At 41.9% G+C, this 19,373-nt stretch overlaps 1 protein-coding gene across 1 annotated transcript in view; it reads right to left on the reverse strand.

Annotated features, from left to right (window-relative positions):
* Nucleotides 1-19,373, reverse strand: part of LOC149288543 (microtubule-associated serine/threonine-protein kinase 2-like) — an 82,102-nt gene that overhangs the window by 51,597 nt on the left and 11,132 nt on the right. The window contains exon 4 of the mRNA XM_089491698.1: nt 1,776-1,807. Within this exon, the coding sequence (XP_089347824.1) occupies nt 1,776-1,807 (32 nt within the window). The remainder of the gene's footprint in view (nt 1-1,775; nt 1,808-19,373) is intronic.

A 19,373-nucleotide genomic window follows, 5' to 3' on the forward strand; every position in this document is an offset into this window, starting at 1 on the left:
GCAAAAACTATTAGTTCTAATTAACCTGAACTAATTCACTTTATTTATATTTAACAGACTATTAAAAGGGCCAGTAGAGAGCAGCAACTATCGGCCCTCATAACAACACTAATGTTTGTACTCTATTGCAGGATTTACACAAATGTATGAAGCACAATTACTGAATGCTGCATTATTGTGTTAAAAATTCATCATTAATAAGATGGGGGGGGTATTGATAAATCCCAGGAACACAGTAAACGCCCTTTGGTCTATTTGGATGAGGCTCTGGGATCGGTTTATATCCAAGCAGAGTCAGCTGCTGCTCAGAACGTCAATCTGTTATCAGACAGCATATATACAGCGAGTTCTGCCAAACGGCCACCGCGCTCGCTCACGGAGCTCGACACCCAAACACGGGGTACGCTGCGGCTTATGGGGTCCGAGGTCTTGGTCGGAGGGAGGACTGGCGTCTTAGGAGTAACTCGGCACATACGGCTCGCGTCTTAAAGGGACATTCCCGCCATCATTTGCCATTTAATGCATAAAAAGCTTAGGGGTTTAAGCAGCGGAGGGAATTGTCAGACCACAGAGGTGGAGGGGCTATGAACGGCAGTACACCGTCCCTTTAACTCAAACAGCAAAATCCTCCAGGTCCGTGGGAAAAAGTCCCACGGACCTGGAGGCTGAAACGCTTAACGGGATAAGATGTTTAACACGGTATCTCGTGGAAGCTCTGTTATAATTGCTAAAAATGACTGTGCTGATAAAGCACATGCGTGTAAATGGTTAACCGCCAGGGAGATTGCAGAACCAGCCATTTTTTCACCCAGCAAAATGTTTTTTTTTTTCTTTTAAACATCTGTAAATGATAAGCGCGGTGTGACCAGGGTGCCAGCAGCCTGGTGACATTTTAATTATTGAGATCCCAATTGGAGGTTGAGGTCCATGAAACCGGCCAACCTACAATAACCAGAGGCTTCTGCTAATGGGTAACAGATTGGGAACCATCCCGCCAAGATCTAATCTCACAGCCAACAGCTAAGCCAGCATTTCTGTGCTGTATATGTGCATCGAACACGGCGCCTCCTGCAGTTCTCACCCAACTTTGGGTTTTAAAATATAGTAACCCGTTAAAGTAAATAATAAACAACCAACACTGTCTCCCCTGCATAAAAGGGCTCTCCGGCCAGCATTATAAGATCAGCCGCATCCCAACCCTGTCAATGCACTTAGAGAAGTAACAACGCTATCCCCGGGTCCGCTGCATCGGGCTGCGTACTCGAGTCATAGGAGATCAACAAAAGACCGGGCAGAAGTATTGACGAGGATCTGCTTAAAAGCAACATCAAAGTACGACAAGCATAATAAAAAAAATCAAAAAAAATCGAATGTCTTCCGCAATCAGGGATAACGCTGAAAGGCTTTAAGCACCTGTGCCAAAGTTTTAAATATTTATTAGCACAAAAGAGAAAACAACTCATGTAAAATACGTCCGTATGCACAGCAAATCTTTTCAGCTAGTTGAGTGCTTAAAATGTTTTAAAACAAAGTATTTCTAAACAATTGTTCCATGTTCATTGCACACAGGAATAACTGCTACACAAATAACTTAATATACTCGCAACACTGTTTTAATCAATAGCTAGAGACCAGTAAGACCTTGTATGCTTTCTTGTTATTTTATATAGCACCATATTCTGTAGCGCTGTACAATTAAATGAAGGGTGCAATAAATAGTATCACCATGTATATTTCTGAGCTTCGAGAATATGAAAAGAAATCAATCCACTTACAAGCTTCCTCTTCGCGGGAGACTCAGCTCTTTCTAGAAAAGAAAGAAAAAAATAGTGTTACATATAAACAGTACATATTCCTGCAGCTAGGATGGTATAAATGCAGCAGATATAAAACGGTGCCATCGTTAAAGTGGCTACAATTCAGGTAATACATACTATACATGTATGATAGCAGAATCGTTCACGCACACCGACCGGCTACCTACAAACACTACTGTAGCTTTTATCTTTTCCCACAGATTTTGGTCCCATGAGTGTGCCGGTCAATCAATGCTTGAGCTACACATATCAATTTTAACAAGAAGAACTAAATAGCGTGTGTGGGGTGTGTGGGGGGTGGGTGTGTGTGCGCGCGTGTGGGGTGTGTGTGCGCGCGTGTGTGGGGGGTGGGTGTGTGTGCGCGCGTGTGTGGGGTGTGTGTGTGTCTTCAATACATTGTCCTGCGGCGCATGTTACTATTTCACCACTAGATGGCCTCATTGCTCTGAAAGCTTCTGATCGGGATACATAAAGGGAAATCCAGAATTTTGAGCCCACGAGGTTACAGTAACACGGATAAACATTTAGAAGGGGATGTTGACCCATTGTAAATATAGAAGACAGGGCACTAAAACACATTAAAAAGGTATGACTGGCACAGCTGTGACCTGTAGAACAAAACAAGCTCTTGAAGAGAATCGAATAAATAATTCCAAAGTCAGATTTTGATACTACCAGGAGTTTCTCAGGTTCTGTATGAAACGCTCTTCACCTGACACATCAGCGCATCACTCGGGTAAGACGAGGTCAGGCTAAGGATCGTGGTTAAAACCGAGCACTGAGGAAGTCATAAAATAACACCTTTTAATTTACAATCTCCCAGCGCTAGCCCTCTTCCCAGAAGCTATACACCCACAAAAGCCATAACGTAACCGTCTGGTTTTCTTGGATAGAACCCCTTATAACTACGACTCGGTACTCGTTATAATCATCCGGGGGCCAATTAGGCAGCCGCGGTGAGGGAGAGCCCGTTGGTACCAAACCACACAGATGGGTCCCAATGCAAATGACATTAACAGATCTTCCTCGAGCACATAAACGTCTGATCAAATGACCTGAGCTTTTAGTTCAAGCTCCAGAGTTTAAGCTCCAGAGCCTAAAGTCAACAGAGATGTAATTAGCGGATCTGCTGAGCTCTCACTTGCGAGTTCAGACCGAGAGCATCTTCTGCGAGTTATCAAGGTGATTCCAGTGAGTGAACCTCCAGACGGCACAGAGGAAGGTCGATAGTATCAAGCTAAACTTCATACTGCCGAAGCGCCTACCCATATCTTAATTGATCCATATGGCACCACCATACGCCACAACACTGTACAAACAACACATTCTTTAAAATGTTCAGACTAAAGATCAGTGAATGTATCGGAAACATACAAGACAGACAAAGCTAGATCTCTTGCCTCAAAGTAATACTAATTAGCAATGCATATATTAAACCCTTATATTACATACAAAAAAACCCCCCAAAAACCAGCGGTCACAATAGCCTCCTTTAAGCACAGAAAGGGGCCAATAATAAAAACGCTTTCACCGCCTACAAAATAAAATAAACACGGATGAAAAAATAAAATAAAGCCTTACCAAAAGATTTACGAGAAGATAGTGGGGCTGCCGCAAGCAAACCCAAATATTAAGAAAAATTATAAAGAGCCCGCCATATAGGTATATATCACATTAAAGGGGAATTCTCCATGCTTTTAGATTAGACACCTGTAGTGAACACGGGAGGAACCGCATGTAAATTACCAGGAAAAACAGGAACAAAGGGCACCCACGGGAAGCTTTGGGTCCTCAGCGCAGGCATTATTGCCTTATAGCGCCACCGTATTCCGTAGAGCTGTACAATGGGTAGCCAGGGCATAAATAGTATATAACATAACAACTTGACTTACAGACACAGGTGAGAAGGGCCCGGCTCAAACCAGCGTAGAAACTAGCTTTCAGCGCCAAGCAACAAAACCCTACTTCGCACACATTGCCGGGCACCCTACCGACAATCTAACCACGACAATGTGATCACATTACCCACCGAGTTTACAATATGTGTAGCAAGACTAGATATTGTGGGCAACAGGTCAGTAATAATACTTTGCTGCAATGGGGGGGATCTTTCTTATATAATACATAAAAAAATTACCCCCAAACAAGAGCGTTACTTAGATTTTGCTTGTTTTTAAAGTCCTGAATAATCTCTCTCGTTATAACAGGAGAAATGCAGGGAAAGTTACCTAGATTGAGCAAAATGGGGGAGAACGGATTCCTCAAACCTACCAGAGCCTCCACGGCTGTCGTTTAGTATTATGGGCTTGAAAAAATAATTATTGCAACAAAGAGCCTATGCCAGCAAGCATACTAGGTTTCCCAATCTGATCCGACCTGCTATACCCACACCCTGACAAAGCACGTCAGAACAGGAACGCGTTCATGGAAGAAAACATTGAATAAAGCTTAAGAACGGAAAATCAAGACGGCCGATTTCAAGGGGAACACTTAAGGTGGGTTTCTCATGCTGATTGCATAAATCTGTGAGCATAATCACAATTTTTATGTACTTTATGCAAAGCGATAGATAGGGGAAACTGTTAACGGGGGGGCTGGCATCATTCTTCATGGGGGCAATACCCACCAAGAGGCCCAGAAATAACCAGCACGGAACACTTGGCATATAATCGATGTGAACTATCTAGACCTGTCCGACATACAATGCATAGCAAAAAAGGAGGGCAAAATCAAGGGGTAAATGCCCCTGAAATTACCCCTCTGCCCAGATCAACAGTGGATTACCAACCTAAAAGGATCGGCAAAAGCGGAGTGTAACACGCTGTATTAATAACCATGTTTGTGGCTACGGAACGTTTCGGTTGGTGGATGGGGTTTTATTTTATGTATATAGTCTAGCGATCCAAAGGTAGAATCTGAGAAACAAAGTGCAAATAAACACAATCCTATAAAATTGGAAACCAGAGGAGGGGGGATACGTATACGCACGCGCACAAAAAAGGACCCCGGTTCTCAAACGCGCTGCGAGCACAATTTGGGGTTTTTTGGATTTTTATTCTCTATTCAGATGCTGGGATAAACTAATGGAGGATTAGGCTTCTCACTACTTGTAATTTTGGGGACAAGTCAAGTAATCTAAAAAGTAATCCTTACCTAGCAGGATCCATCAGCCTGGTCATCGATACAGAGAAGGAACACGCGAGGTACGCAGCGCTCCATATCTGTGCCGGCTTATGTCTGGATGCACTTTAGCCGTCAATAAATGGATATTAGATCCTCAGATTAACGCCAACACGTGCCTGGAACACCTCGCAGAACCGAGGTCACAACATAATCCTATAAATAGAGGTCAACTCGCAATATCATCTCACCGGAGTATTCTATAAACCTGTTCTATGACTAATGAATACACTTTTATCCACACGTTCGATATCACAGACATGACCATGATTACACGTTAACATAACTCAGGTTAAAAACTGACCCAAGTCCAATAAGCTAAACCAGGGGCGTCCAACATGCGGCCCGCAGGCCAAATGCGGCCCGCGGGACCTTGAGGTGCGGCCCGCGTGAGATCGGCAGCCAGGATCACAAGAGCCCTGCTGCTTACTTGTGGGAGGGTCTATTGTCCTGCACAGAGGAAGCGGGAGGCCACACCCCCTGCTGAAGTCTGTGAGCGGCATTGAGAGCTGTAGTGCAGGTAAGGGGGTGGGTGTTTGAATGAGTAGGCCTGATTGAGGGAATGAATCTGTGAATGAGTGAGTGAGTGAGTGAGTGTGTGTGTGTGTGTGTAAGTGCTGGAATCTAGGCATGATGGGACTGTGATTGCTGTTAGAAATCACACTCCTATCATGCCAAGTCAGCCAGTACATGCTGAAACCTGGCTAGCTGCCCCCTTGTGTATTGATGCTGCCAGCAGTATGGGGTCTGCACATCACTTACAGCCACCCTGTACCAGCATGTCCTGGCTGACGTGGGATGATAGGAGTGTGATTGCTAACAGCAGTCACAGTCCCATCACGCCTAGGTTCTAGCATTTACTGGTTGCCTGGGTATAAAAAGAGTGTGTTTGCTGTTAGCAATCACACTCCTATCATGCAAGGTCAGCCAGTACATGCTGAAACCTGGCTAGCTGCCCCCCTTGTGTATTGATGCTGCCAGCAGTATGGGGTCTGCACCATGTACTGGCTGACTTGGGATGGTAGGAGTGTGATTGCTAACAGCAATCTGCTAACAGCAGTCACAGTCCCATCATGCCTAGGTTCTAGCATTTACTGGTTGCCTGGTATAAAAAGAGTGTGTTTGCTGTTAGCAATCACACTCCTATCATGCCAAGTCATATTGTTGATTTTTTTTTTGTCCAATTGTGGTGTTACTTTTAACAAGTGTGGTTAACGCACTAAAATTGGACAAAAAAAAATACAACAACAATTAATTTATATACGATTGTTGACAGCAATCACACTCCTATCATGCCCAGTCAACCAGGTTTTGTGTCGTTTACTTTATTTTAATCTGCAAATTTTATTAAAGGCTTTATTTTCTCACAGTGAAAAGTGAGTGCGGCCCTCGCATGTATACAATTCTGATTAAGTGGCCCACTGCAGAAAAAACTTGGACACCCCTGAGCTAAACCCTTCTACTTATCCTTTCTGCGTTTCAAGGTTATTTTGTGTTTGTTTTTTTTAATATAGTTTTGCCACTTAGGGAAGATTCTTTCTGGACTCCAAAAGGCGATCAGACCTCATTTTTTGCCCTCTGTGTTCCGCTTTTCTAAATATCCAGACCCTTTTTGAAGGCATCCATTGTATGTGATAGAACTACCTCTAGTGAATCCCATTCCACCTTTATTGACATTACTGTACAGAATCGCTTCCTTTGTTGTGTGTGAAATCTCCGCTCTCAGTCTCAGAGGACGCTTTCTTGTTCTTTGTACGTTTGTTAATGAACAGGTCACCGGAGAGCTCTTTATATCGCCCCCCGCACACTGTTATAATATCCCCTTTAAGACACTGTTTTTCTGGCTTCTATAAATGCAACCCTTTTCATAATTAAGATCTTTCAATCTCCTTAATACATTGTGTAGCCCTCCTTTGTACTTTTTCTAGTTCCATAATTCCTTATTAGAAGGACCGGTGCTCAGAATTGCGCCGCATATTCAAGGTGAGGTCTTAGCATTGACTAAAAGAGGTAAAGACGATTTCCTCCCGTGAATCTATACCACGTTTTATACACGTCAATGTCGTATTGGACTTTTGCAACTGCTGACTAGCATTGTGCACGGCTGCAAAGTCTGTTGTCTACAATTATTCCTAAATCCTTTCCCCCCATAATGCTTAACTACATTTTTTCTATATTTAACCTCATTTGCCACTTGCCTGCCCCCCCACTCTGTCTAAATCCTCCTGCAGAGAAGAAACATCAAGATTAACCTGTATTATCCCAAGTAATTGTGTCATCTTGTTACAAAAGTTACTAAAAGGAATAAAACAGAGCTCTAGGCAACCCCAGAGCAACGGGTGCATAAGAGTAGAATACTTTGTAAATTTCTTCATATGCATTTATTTAATCAACGCCCGTTCATTGTGTTGCTGCTTGAAGAACTCACATTGGTTTCATCGCACATGAGGGGGTCTTGTTAGGCCTCCCTTGCGACTTTTGCGGCTCTGCAGGAGCTCACCGGCGGCAAGTATATCCTGAGCATTGAGATGGGTTTGCCAGAACTCACCTCCTACACGGCATAGAACGGAGAGGTGGGGAAAGGGGCTGAATCCCCCCCCATGCGATTTCAAGAGTAACACCAAAAACATTTTAGAAACCGATCTGTAATCACACCGGATTTAGTTGACGGGCTTGTGGCGATGATTTCACCGCCTGTAGATGTGAATCCTACGGATAAACACAATAACGAATCACGGAAAAAACTATCCAATTACAAAACCCAGGAATTCTTAATTAAGAATTCAATCTAGGAAAAAAGCTCTTAGCTAATTACATTAAGGGAGGAGGCCTGCTTTCACAACATTAATAAATCTGTATTTAAAGCCTTCTGTGGCTTTCAGAACCCAAAGGTTTAAAAGCCCCCTTTAGTCTTTCCAGACTCAAAAAGCTTTCATAAAACTAATTTACTAAACGGAAATTAAATCAATGTGAGATGAAACAGTGTACACACATAACAGACGTATGCCAGCGATGGATTACGCATCATCAAATCCTCAAAAGCCGTAAACCGTCAAAAGTTTGGGGTCAATTAGCCGTTTTCATGGAAAAGCCTAACCATTTAACTTGGATTAGCGAACACAACGTGCCACGGAAACACAGGAGTGAAGGGAGTGATAAAAGGCATTTGCACGCCTATAAGGATATTCTATTAAAAGTCAGCTACAATGGTCATTTACAACATTAACACCGACTGCGCTGGATTTCTGAGAACATTTCTAAGTGACCCCAAACTTTTGAACAGTAATGTATACGATGAGCCAGGAGATGGTTCAGCCAATGGGAGCCCTGCGTTCAGTGCAGCGCTTGATAAAAGATGAAACTCAAAATGTATTATTCAGCTTTATCAGAAAGCGATAAAATCTCAATGTCTGATCTTCTCAAGCACTTTCATTATAAAAGTAAAAATAAAGCATAAAGTGCAGCAACCACATAGCAACACAAAACGGTCACACAAACACTATGTTTCTCTCTCTAACTTAATGTAATAAAGTGTAAACACATACCGGCCCCCGTTACGGCGAGGAGTCCACTGTCCACTCAACTACATTACAAAGAGGTTATTGTCGCAACACAGTCCGCTTTTATATTCTGTGTTAGAAGCTTGATGTCCTGTATCACAAAACACCGACAACGATCAGAGATCAGCAGGGGCCGAGTGGGAAAAGGAAGCTAAATATTTTGCCTATCCACACACCGCCATAACTATACATTTCATAGTATTTTAATATACGATGTGTTTAGAATACATTGTGACATATACTGACTTGGGGGAAATAAAGTAATACGACTTGGGGGAAATAAAGTTTCACGCATGCTTTCCCTGCCCCTTCCAACAAGATGGCTCAGGCCTCATCGCCGCCGTACTATGTATATTGTAGCCGTTACAAGAGGGGATCACAGTAGTCCACGTTCACAGAATGAGCAACGAGAGCTCCGTCATCCCTTCTGATAGAGCCCTGTAACCAACAGCTGTAAAGATCATGCTACATAACACGGAGTTCCTGAGGAATGGAACACAATGCGGTTAACGGGAACCCATTAAAAACCTTCGGCAACAAGTCACTATAAATAAAGAGACCCGGCAAGCAGTAAAACAGATCGAGTGTAAACATGCACGCAACACGATACACGTCTGTTACCGGAACAGCACACCGGCCGTTGTAAATCTACACTATGCGGGGAAAACCCCTATTAAAAAAATGAGACCGCCCCACTACCCCGGTCCATAGACCCACGCTGATGCTCGGCACTTTGCTTCCATCCGCTCGATATATACGGGAGCCATAATATAGCGGACTTTATTTCCCATTCCTGACCTACAACGCACCAGGATTGTCTTCCTTGCGAGAAGTAAAAGGTCACGGAGAGAACACGCAGCGGATATGTTTGCAGCCTTGGGGTATCGGAAACACACCCAGAAAGCTGGCAGAAACACGGGACCATCTGCAGAATCACGTGCCTTACGGCGCAAACTGTAAAGCCTTTATTAATTCCACCGGGTACTTAATACCAGATGGTGCGGCAACCGCGGAGGCAACAAAAGAAACGTACAACTAATATTACAAATAAAAAGAAATTTAGATCATTCAGGGAGAAGTTAAATAACGTAAATTGTAGACACTATAAACCCAATAATAAGGGTTAAATAATCAGAGCATTATCACACATAACATTATCAAACAGCACCAAACATATGCGGCTGAACTGGACTTTTAGATGAGGAAGGGAGTGTAAATAATATGAATTCTCAGACCAGCAGTGTTAACGGATCTCGCCAACATCAGCCGAGCGCAGGGATTTAAACACCGAACGCCTCGGCCTGGTCTCTTTCCAGAGCGCAGCACATTTTTATCACCACACTAAAGCAACATTTAACGTTCTAAGAGATTTAAAGCATATTGTTTTTTGCAAATAACAAACATAAGGTGATAATTTCATTATATCGCATTAACAGAGATCATGACGTCCGAGAGACAGCCCTGAAAAAGCACTCTAAAATATACTCTGGGATGCAAAACTAGTAAGGATGTATCAAGAGCGTTGTAAGAGCGCATGATTATAAAGAGGAAAGGGAAAAGAGATTACTCATTGGTGCATATAAAGCCCAAGAATACTTAAGTGATGAATACAGTCCTAGGCTATTTAGTTGGAGGCTATTTATATAGCAACAACCAAATCTCACACATAAACACACCAAACACACACACAAACACACCAACATTCGCTGCAATCACTCCTGTATAGGTCAAACATAAGAGCTCTTCTGCATTCTGGTTCAGTGAAGATCTGATCTAAAATGATTGCAAACTCCCTGATGATTCATTAGGTTTTTTAGGCAGCGAGACAAACGTACCAAGATTAATGAATACTTACTTATTTCAAGAGATCAGATAGAAATCGTAATGCCCATAAACAAAGGTTCTAAAACATCAGCACAAAAGCTGATCTATTACTATTGTCATTTCCAGAAAAGATCTTACCGTTCATTATTACTCGGGGCTCTCGGCTGGTACCCGACACGGGTGTCTGAGCATTTATCTTTGCGCTACGTCAGGGCAGATAACACTTTGAACGCAATAACCAAGAGCAATCCCATCGAAATAACTATGTCCCCTACCACAGACCTTTAACCCCTTCATGACAAAGCCCGTACATGCCCTTATTATACTGCATGTGGTAACCAATTGAATGGCTCAGTCTTAATCACCCATACATTCTGACTAATAAAAGTGTGTAGAGGAGTGGATTTCATTAGCATTTCCATAAGGAATCATCTCAGCGTGGCAGGGAAAGTCACCAAAAATCCCAACAACGTTCTCGACCACGAAGAACCTCTGCAAGTTCTCCCAGCTTACCGGTACTTCAAATTGGCTTCAACACAGGAATACAACATGGCATCCGATCGGGGGAAAAACTTATGGCGTCTAAGTTGCTGAAAGTTACCCGCAAGATGAGCAGATCATAGAAGTGATCGGTGCCATTTTATGAGTCTTACGGGGCCTGAGGTTGCAAGTGGAACCCAAATGATGTCTCTCATGGGATATTTTAACATCAATAAATGTAATACACCGCATCTTTCTAGTGATTCCTAAGAAACAAGTAACCAATACGATTGTGAAATATATTTTAACTTTTTTGCGACGGGAAGGTAAATCGATGATTTTACGCACGCCAGAGAACCAGGAGGTCTGCATCGGCTTCCTTGCTTACCTATGATACAGACTGCGATCAGGAAAACAGATCAGCACAGGCCTGTTCTCTACTCACAGCGTAAGATCACCATTAACCGTAATGCACACACAATTCTATAGATTTCATCCAAACAGATGGATACACTTGCTTTGGAGGAAGGGGGCGGCGAGCTCCACACTTCGTAAATTTGGCATCAAGGTCTTAATCAATTCATATGTCATTTTGCTTTTTCTTTAGTGTGACAGATTTTTCACAAGACGCCCTCGTATTTTGCAAGTTTCAGTCACGAAATACTTGTCATTTAAGGTCCAACGTATGGGCTCCCGACGCAAACACATTCTCCCTGAAGATATAATTTGAAAGATCGAGAACTGGCTTTACTTATTAAAACTTTTTTAAGCAGCTGATTTCTCTCTCCTTTCTACAGAGCCGTTTCCCACCATATCATATACACGGGATATCATATACGCAGGTCTTTGGGGTTTGTTTCTTCGTTTTAAAGTATTACTTAAAAATGAAGGATAAAAGCCACAACAGCCTACATTGCTAATAATAAAACAAAAAAGACTTGTTTTCAAATATACAGAATTCCTGGCCGGTTTGTGGCCCCGGAAAGACTGGAATCGTGGACCCCTGTTCTATATAAACAAATGAATTAATACCGGTTAATACACTAGGATATCGCTGTCTGGTCCGAGGCTGAGTCCGCTATACAGACGTCATTCAGTCTGATCCGTAGGAGCAAACCGATAGTTTCACTAAAAGGACGGAGCTCTTTGTTAAACGTACAAAACACTGAAATCAGAGCCAGAACGGTCATTTCCAGACACTAAGTTTCTGGACTAAATCTACAAAAGTTATGATGATGGATGCGTTTTCCCCGAGGAAGTGTGACAAACGCTGTGCTTATTCAGCTGCTGGAGTCATCACAGCCCATATGAGCTCTCGCATTGTAACAAACAACAAAAAAAAGGCACACAGGCAGAATTAGTCTTGTACAGTACAAGGTTGTGTTAAAATACTCAAAACATTTTCAAATGAATATACATTATATATATTTATACATATTCCGAGTAACCCTGCTCATACATTAACCTGGGTCCATCAATCACCCGAACTACAGAGATCAAAGAAGGAAGATCACACCACGCATTTTTTTTTTTTATAGTAGATTAATATATTTAAATCCATATATTAGTGGGAGGGAAACAAATTCAGTTTCAGTCCCCTGGATAATATCCATCTTATTATTAATACAACAGTGTTTATAATACCGAGTAAGCAGGTGGAGGATGCGCGTATTGCCGGACATCCCTGGGGTATATGGGTAGAAGAAATACTTTGTCCTTTTATTCAGAGTAAAATAGTAATGGTTTGTCTAATTCACCCGGGTTTACATGATACTTCCACTTTTGCTGAGCAACTCAAACCTGTTTAATCACCTTCAGTTTTTTTTTTTTTTAATCTATTTTCCGCTCATAACTTATGTGCGTATTCTCCAAAACTTTGTAATATGTCTCAGTCACTGATAAACAGATTTCATATCTCTGCTTTCATCCCACTGAGGTCTGAATGCGATGTCCCACCTCGATAAAACATTAACAGAGCGGGACATCTTACTAAACAAAGATATGAAAGTTGATCTATCACGTCTAATAATAATAGAAACTACATGTTTACACGCTTTTATCTGGTGCTATGGCAACAACGCATTTCAGCCTATCAAATGTTTCTGGCCAGTTTCAGCATTCAAAAAAAAAAAGTTATGTAAGTATTTAAACCGGCGGAGACGTAACAGCACCTTCGCAACACGCAAATGTCATACAGCATCTAAAAAGCCATAAAAAAAGTCTACAATGGCCAAATATATCAAGAATCAGCTTAGAGGGTTTACTAGACCAGCAATAACTCATTCACTCCCAGCTTGCCTTAGAAGACAAAATACAAGGTTTTCAGCCCACATACCTGCAGTCCTCTCCGTCGTAAAATACTGGAGTCATCCATCGGTACAACGACCTCTCTCCCTCGGGATGCACAAAAGGTTTCTTCTTTGCTTTCAATAAGCTTTCATGTTCTACCAGTTGAACTGGTCACACAAGCCCTATTGTCAGTAGTTATATGGTTCACATGGGTGAGAGACCACCATGGAGACGTGCATTTTAAAACAGGGGTTTAAGCCCCAGCAATTTTGCTTTAAAGTCCTTGAAAGCGTTGCTCCTTTCCAAAGACGATTAAGAGGAAAAAGATGAGTAAGTGTACGCTGCCGGGGTGAGACGAGAAGTCTGTTCCAGTTTGTATCTGTCGAGAAAGCCTAAGAAAAAGGGCAGAGCAACTCACTGATCTAAGGACATTGTTCACGTAACAAATCTGACTCGATGGGGTCTCTGGGACGGGTGTCATGTGATGTGTTCATTCATCACAGACCTGCCCACTACTCCGTATACTCAAGAGATAAAGAAAAAATATATATAAAGGCGGGAGGCTACAGAATATTCCCTGCCTTTCCAAAAAAAAAAAAAAAAAAAAAAAGGTAAAAAAATTCACTTTTGATTTGAGGGAAAAAAATATCGATTCAGTAAAGTGCAGAAGGAGGGGGGTTAACAAACACGAGCAGAGAAAGGGTTTAAGATTAAGGAAGAACACAATGGAACAGAAAATTATTTTGATTGATATCTTTGGAACCTGTCGATAAGATTTTGTTGTAAAGAAATGAGCAAAGCAGAATCATAGAAGCAGCTGAAGGCCGTTCACCTCTTTAGCATCTGGATCTGAACAAGTACATGATCAACAAGCTAAATTCCGAGATTAAAAAGAAAAAAAAAGACCACAAGTCCTAGATAATGGAGGATAAAAGACGACAAGCTCCATTCACATTTCCGACTGAGAATGAGGAGATTTGTACCGAACCTCCCCGATACCTCCTTCCATCTGCTGTTTAGACAACTAAAGCTGACATCACATCAGGCAGGGAAGCAGCGTGAGAGCTGCCGGGAACAGCAGCCAATCAGAGGCTGTGATAACAGCTAATTTGCATAGGGCCCAAACCATAAACAGCACAGAACTGGTGAGAACATCTAATTCTTCTGCGCTCCTAGCAAGAAAACGAAGTCAAGCTTTTACCTCTATTCTGAAAAGATGCCCAGCGCTGCAGGGATGAAGTCGTAATCACAGAAAAGATACACTGACGGGGAAAAGGCCTTTGGAAGTAAACACTAAACTCTGTTCCACAACTGAATCTGTACCCAATGTATATATTCACAGACACTAGGTCTTCCTCTGGTATGACAAGTGCCTCCACGTTGGGCAGCCTTTAATATTTAATAGTTGGCAGTATTTGTGATATAGGCAAAAGGTGGCTGAATCTACATAAAGAAAATAAGGATACATTTAATAAGTAACTATCAGGAGAATGACTAACAGACACGGCGGGAACCTCAGGGTTCAATCATTTGCAGAGGTGAAGAAGTTCAAATAAAAGTGGATGTAAAAAAAAAAAATCAACAAGTCAGTCAATGAAAACAACTCACTTTATCCTAAGACAAGGGAAAACAGCTGAGATCATAAATACACTTACAGCCCAAGGAACATGAATTGATCCAAGCGATTAATGAGATTACTATATGTTTGACGTGCTCAGCTTAAACGACGTGTTTCACAAAGAGTTTTACTCTTAATAACACTGTCTCGGAGGCGGTTTCTCAAACCCGGTCCTCGCGTCATCAGGATGTCCTTCCAGAAGCCAAGGAAGATCATTCTATTATTCCGAGTCTCTCAGGTACATGCGCTAATTAAAGAGACATCTGATTACATAGGAAAAAGCTTCACTTACAGACCAGGGTTGTCCTTTTGGCCCTTGAGTGGAGCCACCGTTACTCCCATGGAGGTAACCGTCAGAACGATCCACTTAATTACCAACAAGCTGCTCCAATTTTAACACACATGTCCAAACTTGTGAAGAATTACTCGGCTTCTCAGATCATATTGGGGTCACAGTATTGACGAGGATGCCGTTTCTACAAAACAATTTATAAAGTAAAGAATTCCACACAGAATTCATTATTATAGATAACCGAGTTATTGAGGCCATATAACGTAGTAGAAATAACCAACTATATATGTGTGGCCCTTAACAGAATTGCAAATTCTCTCAGTACGATGTTGGTAATACCAACAAAAGCCACAATTAAATTGAAGTTCTAATGGATCATATCAATCATTTCAAAGCTAAAGGAAAACACGGTGAAAAGGGGCTCATTCAGAGCCACATTCATAGACATCCCATTGATTTCCAGGGAAATACACAACTTGCCCCACATGTGCCCCGGTTATGCTTCCCCCCCCCCCCGATGGCTCACAATATAATTCTCCTTTAGCTCAGTTTCACTACAACCAACCATCCAACCTTCTTGACACCACTGAAGGGCTATTTAATTAGGTCATTAGAGGAGACGGCTCCTATTTGAGTGTTCAGGAGCCGACTTCCATCACTGCCAGGGCTGCCTCAGGCAACTTATGTTGCATTCGTGGCTTTAATTATAACAACGAAGAAACACAAACACCAGGAACATAACGTATCAGCGCGGCCAAATACGTAGCCACAGCTGTGCCGTAGACCCACCACAGGCAGCCGCAGGGAGGTCTCGTGCCGCACAGCTTATTTTGGTAAGGGCAGCTTTCCTATCCTTTCCCCTCTTACTCTACTATTTGAGACACATTAATAGTTAATTTATCCTAAAAAAAAAAAAAAGAGTCCTCTCAATATATTTATCAACAGCTCTTGAATTAAGAACAAAAAGGCATTTTTATGATGTGTACTAGAGAGTCATCATCTTAGCATTAAAGAAAGCAAAACAGAAAAGTAAGGTGCTTGGATATAAATACTTTAGAGTACAACATATGGGGGGGGGGGGGGGAACGACTAAAATTTAGTGGGAAAATGCCCAGTTCACCATGCTAGAACGCATACATAAGCAATCAACATGAACACTTAAACCCGGAAAGCTCCCCATTTCCCACTCCTCATATAGGACAAGCGGATATACAGACAAGCCCCGCTAAATACCCCCTGGCTATCATCATTTAAAATTAGACATAATTACCCTTAACAAAACCAGACTCGGTATAGAAAAGGCTCCAGAACAGATGCTCCTCTTCAATTTAGAATACTCTTGTTTTATGATGACCTAGAAATCAGAATCGCTGCAGAAGCCAATTAGGTAATGGACGAGCCGCCGCGTGCAGAATACTAATTTCTTTATGTCTTTGGCGTGGAAGGACAATCTGTACCGTAGCTTGTCAATGATTTCACTGTGCGCACAATGACACACGGCCTCCTTGTTTCTAATCTCGTAGGCTTGCCCTCTGCCCCACGTCTTTCTGCGTCCATCTATAAAAGCCGAGTACATTTCCAGTAATAAATATATATATAGCAATAAAGAGAATTTCACAGAGCCCTCAATTCAATTAATTTACCTTCTTGGGTCTCAGGAAAACAAAGGCAGACGAGACATCAGACAGATGCATAAAGGAGTTATACGATCAAACATATACCGTTTTATATAGAGCCATCATATGCCATAGCACTGCACAACAGGCTATAACAAACATTAACATATCAATATAGACTTACATAAACGAGAGGTAAGGAGGGCAGAGCGTTTAGATGAGCCAAGCAAACACGACAGGGGGGGGCATATACAACACTATCATTACATAATACAGATATACAACGCTATCATTACATAATACAGATATACAACGCTATCATTACATAATACAGATAGAAGCCAATCTGACAGCATTCATACTTCAAAAAGTATTTGAGGCCACGATCAAAAGACATATCCTGAAACGAGGGAAGTATGCAGAAGAACTCATATTCCTCATTAAGTGTTACAAGTGACGGCTTTGAAGAGTTAAGTTGGACAGAGGTTTTTAATCACACGTCTATTTATAATCGTCTTAACTCTTACCTGACTGCGTGATAAACCCAGATATAACACGGCGTGAGAACGATAGTGAGAAATGCATAGTGATGCAGAGTGTTGTAAAAAGTTGAAAACTACAACAATTTAAAAAGCAAAAAAGAACAACAACATTTCCGTGAAGTTATACACTGCATACATAAAATGTTAGAGTTTTAAACAGCACACTCCAGCCACCATGTGTATTTGAATTGATGACGGCTGTGAGGTCCCTTTAAATCATTGTGGTGCCCCTTTGCAAATGAATGAGGGGATTTTACAAAATGGCCCCATATACATTTGCCCCTTTCCCCATCCCCCGGCTTGCTGTCATGCAGGACATGCGTCCAGCCAAGCGGATCTCCTGCCACGTGACGCAGTAATCACCACTCAACTCCAGCCACGGTGCGCCTAATGAGATTGCTTTCCTGCCACTGATTAACTTCTTCTGAAGCTGCAGCTTCACCTAAAAGCCCCCCCCCCATTTTAATGGTTAATGAACGCATATTATATAACTTCCTAATTCATTGCATTTGAATTCACTCTTCGGGAGGCTGCCCGGGACACTGACGCATCTCTTTTGATGCACCATCTTAGGTGAGAGAACATCGCAAAAGGACCACCACACCTTGGTCTCCTACTGTTTTGAGGGATTCCAGTTCCAACTACAATGACGCTACTGGAAACCAGATCAGCTCCAGCAAATACCTAATAAAGATATTGTCCGCAGCGACACGACACACTTTACATTTTCCAGGTTCTCCTTCGTAATCGGTTACTTGAGATAACGGAAACATTTCTGAGATTGCCAAAGAAAGTCATAATGTGGGCCTTTTCCACTGAAACAAATACTTGAACGTACAATATATGCCCTTGCAAGCTAAATTCCATTCCCACATGGCTGACATTTCAGCTCTCTATTATCTACAAAATCTTGAGTGCAAACTATACACAATTGTACAAGCACATTCACAAATGCACATTAAAGTGGAAGACGGAAAGCATATACACCCTACATAAACTCACATAAACGAGAATAACAAGCACACAGTTTGCTCTTATCCCAGGACAGTGTGGCTGACAGCTTTAGATGTTTCCATATGATCTTTACTCCAACGGGTAATTTAGAAATAAATATATATAAAAGCTGGTTATTAACTCTATACAGATTCATTGTAATTGTATGTATTACGCTTGCGGCACCTGCATTAAAGAAATTGCTGCTACACCCGGAAAGGATTCTCGCACCCTGCTGTACAGATGATGAGGCTTCAGATTTTAGGAGCGAGCACGCTTGATATCTGCTGCCCCCTACTGGTTAAACTGTGGAACAGTTCATAGAAAAATGCCATTAAAAGAAGACAAGGTAACCCTTGGACATGTAATTAACAAAAACTTCGTCAATGACTGTGGAAATTAAAATTATTATAGGGTACTTTTTAAAAACATTCTATCAATAACCTCATCAGAATGTAAATACAAAAAAGAACGTCATTTTCCTGACATTTTTGCTATTGCTTTAGCTTCCACTAGTCCACCTGGCATCGGGATGAAATTATAGGAAGGATGTGCATTTTCCTTTTGAGAAAGAGTATGTTTATTTTGGTAACTGAAGTCTGTCCACAAAATATATTTAAAGGATGTGTTTTGCGAAGCCGCCACGCTTACTCTCCCTCCCTTGGTTTTCCTTCCTATGAAGATTTTAAATTAAGAAAAAAAAAAACACTTAAAAAAGGGTCGAGAGCAGTTAACCCATCTTCTCCACGCTTCCACTTGATGACCCCTCTTTACTGTCAACTGTAAGCAACACGGCAAAAAAACGCTGCTTGTGAGGTCGAGCAGGAGTTACAGTAATTCTAGCAAGCGACCATAACTACAGAGTATTGCTGCGAGCAGGAAAGCACTGGGAACTGCCAATTATCAGATATAAAATGACGAGGCATTGCTAAGGAACTTAACTCCTTCCTAGTGAACTGGATGGCGCGCCAGGAAGGAAAGCGTTCACTAGGACATAAACATTCAAATTTCTCTTTACCTAAAGTTTTCCCTTTTCTTGTGCAGAGAATGGGTAATGGGCATCCAGGGGCCAACACGGGCATCCAGGGGCCAACACGTCACACACTGTACCATAAGAGTTCAAAATCCAAGCAAGGACCAAACTTAGCCAATAATACCAGCA

This window comes from Sceloporus occidentalis, unplaced genomic scaffold, assembly GCF_023333645.1.
Source record: "Sceloporus occidentalis isolate IW3139 unplaced genomic scaffold, rSceOcc1.0.p SCAF_51, whole genome shotgun sequence".
NCBI lineage: Eukaryota > Metazoa > Chordata > Lepidosauria > Squamata > Phrynosomatidae > Sceloporus > Sceloporus occidentalis.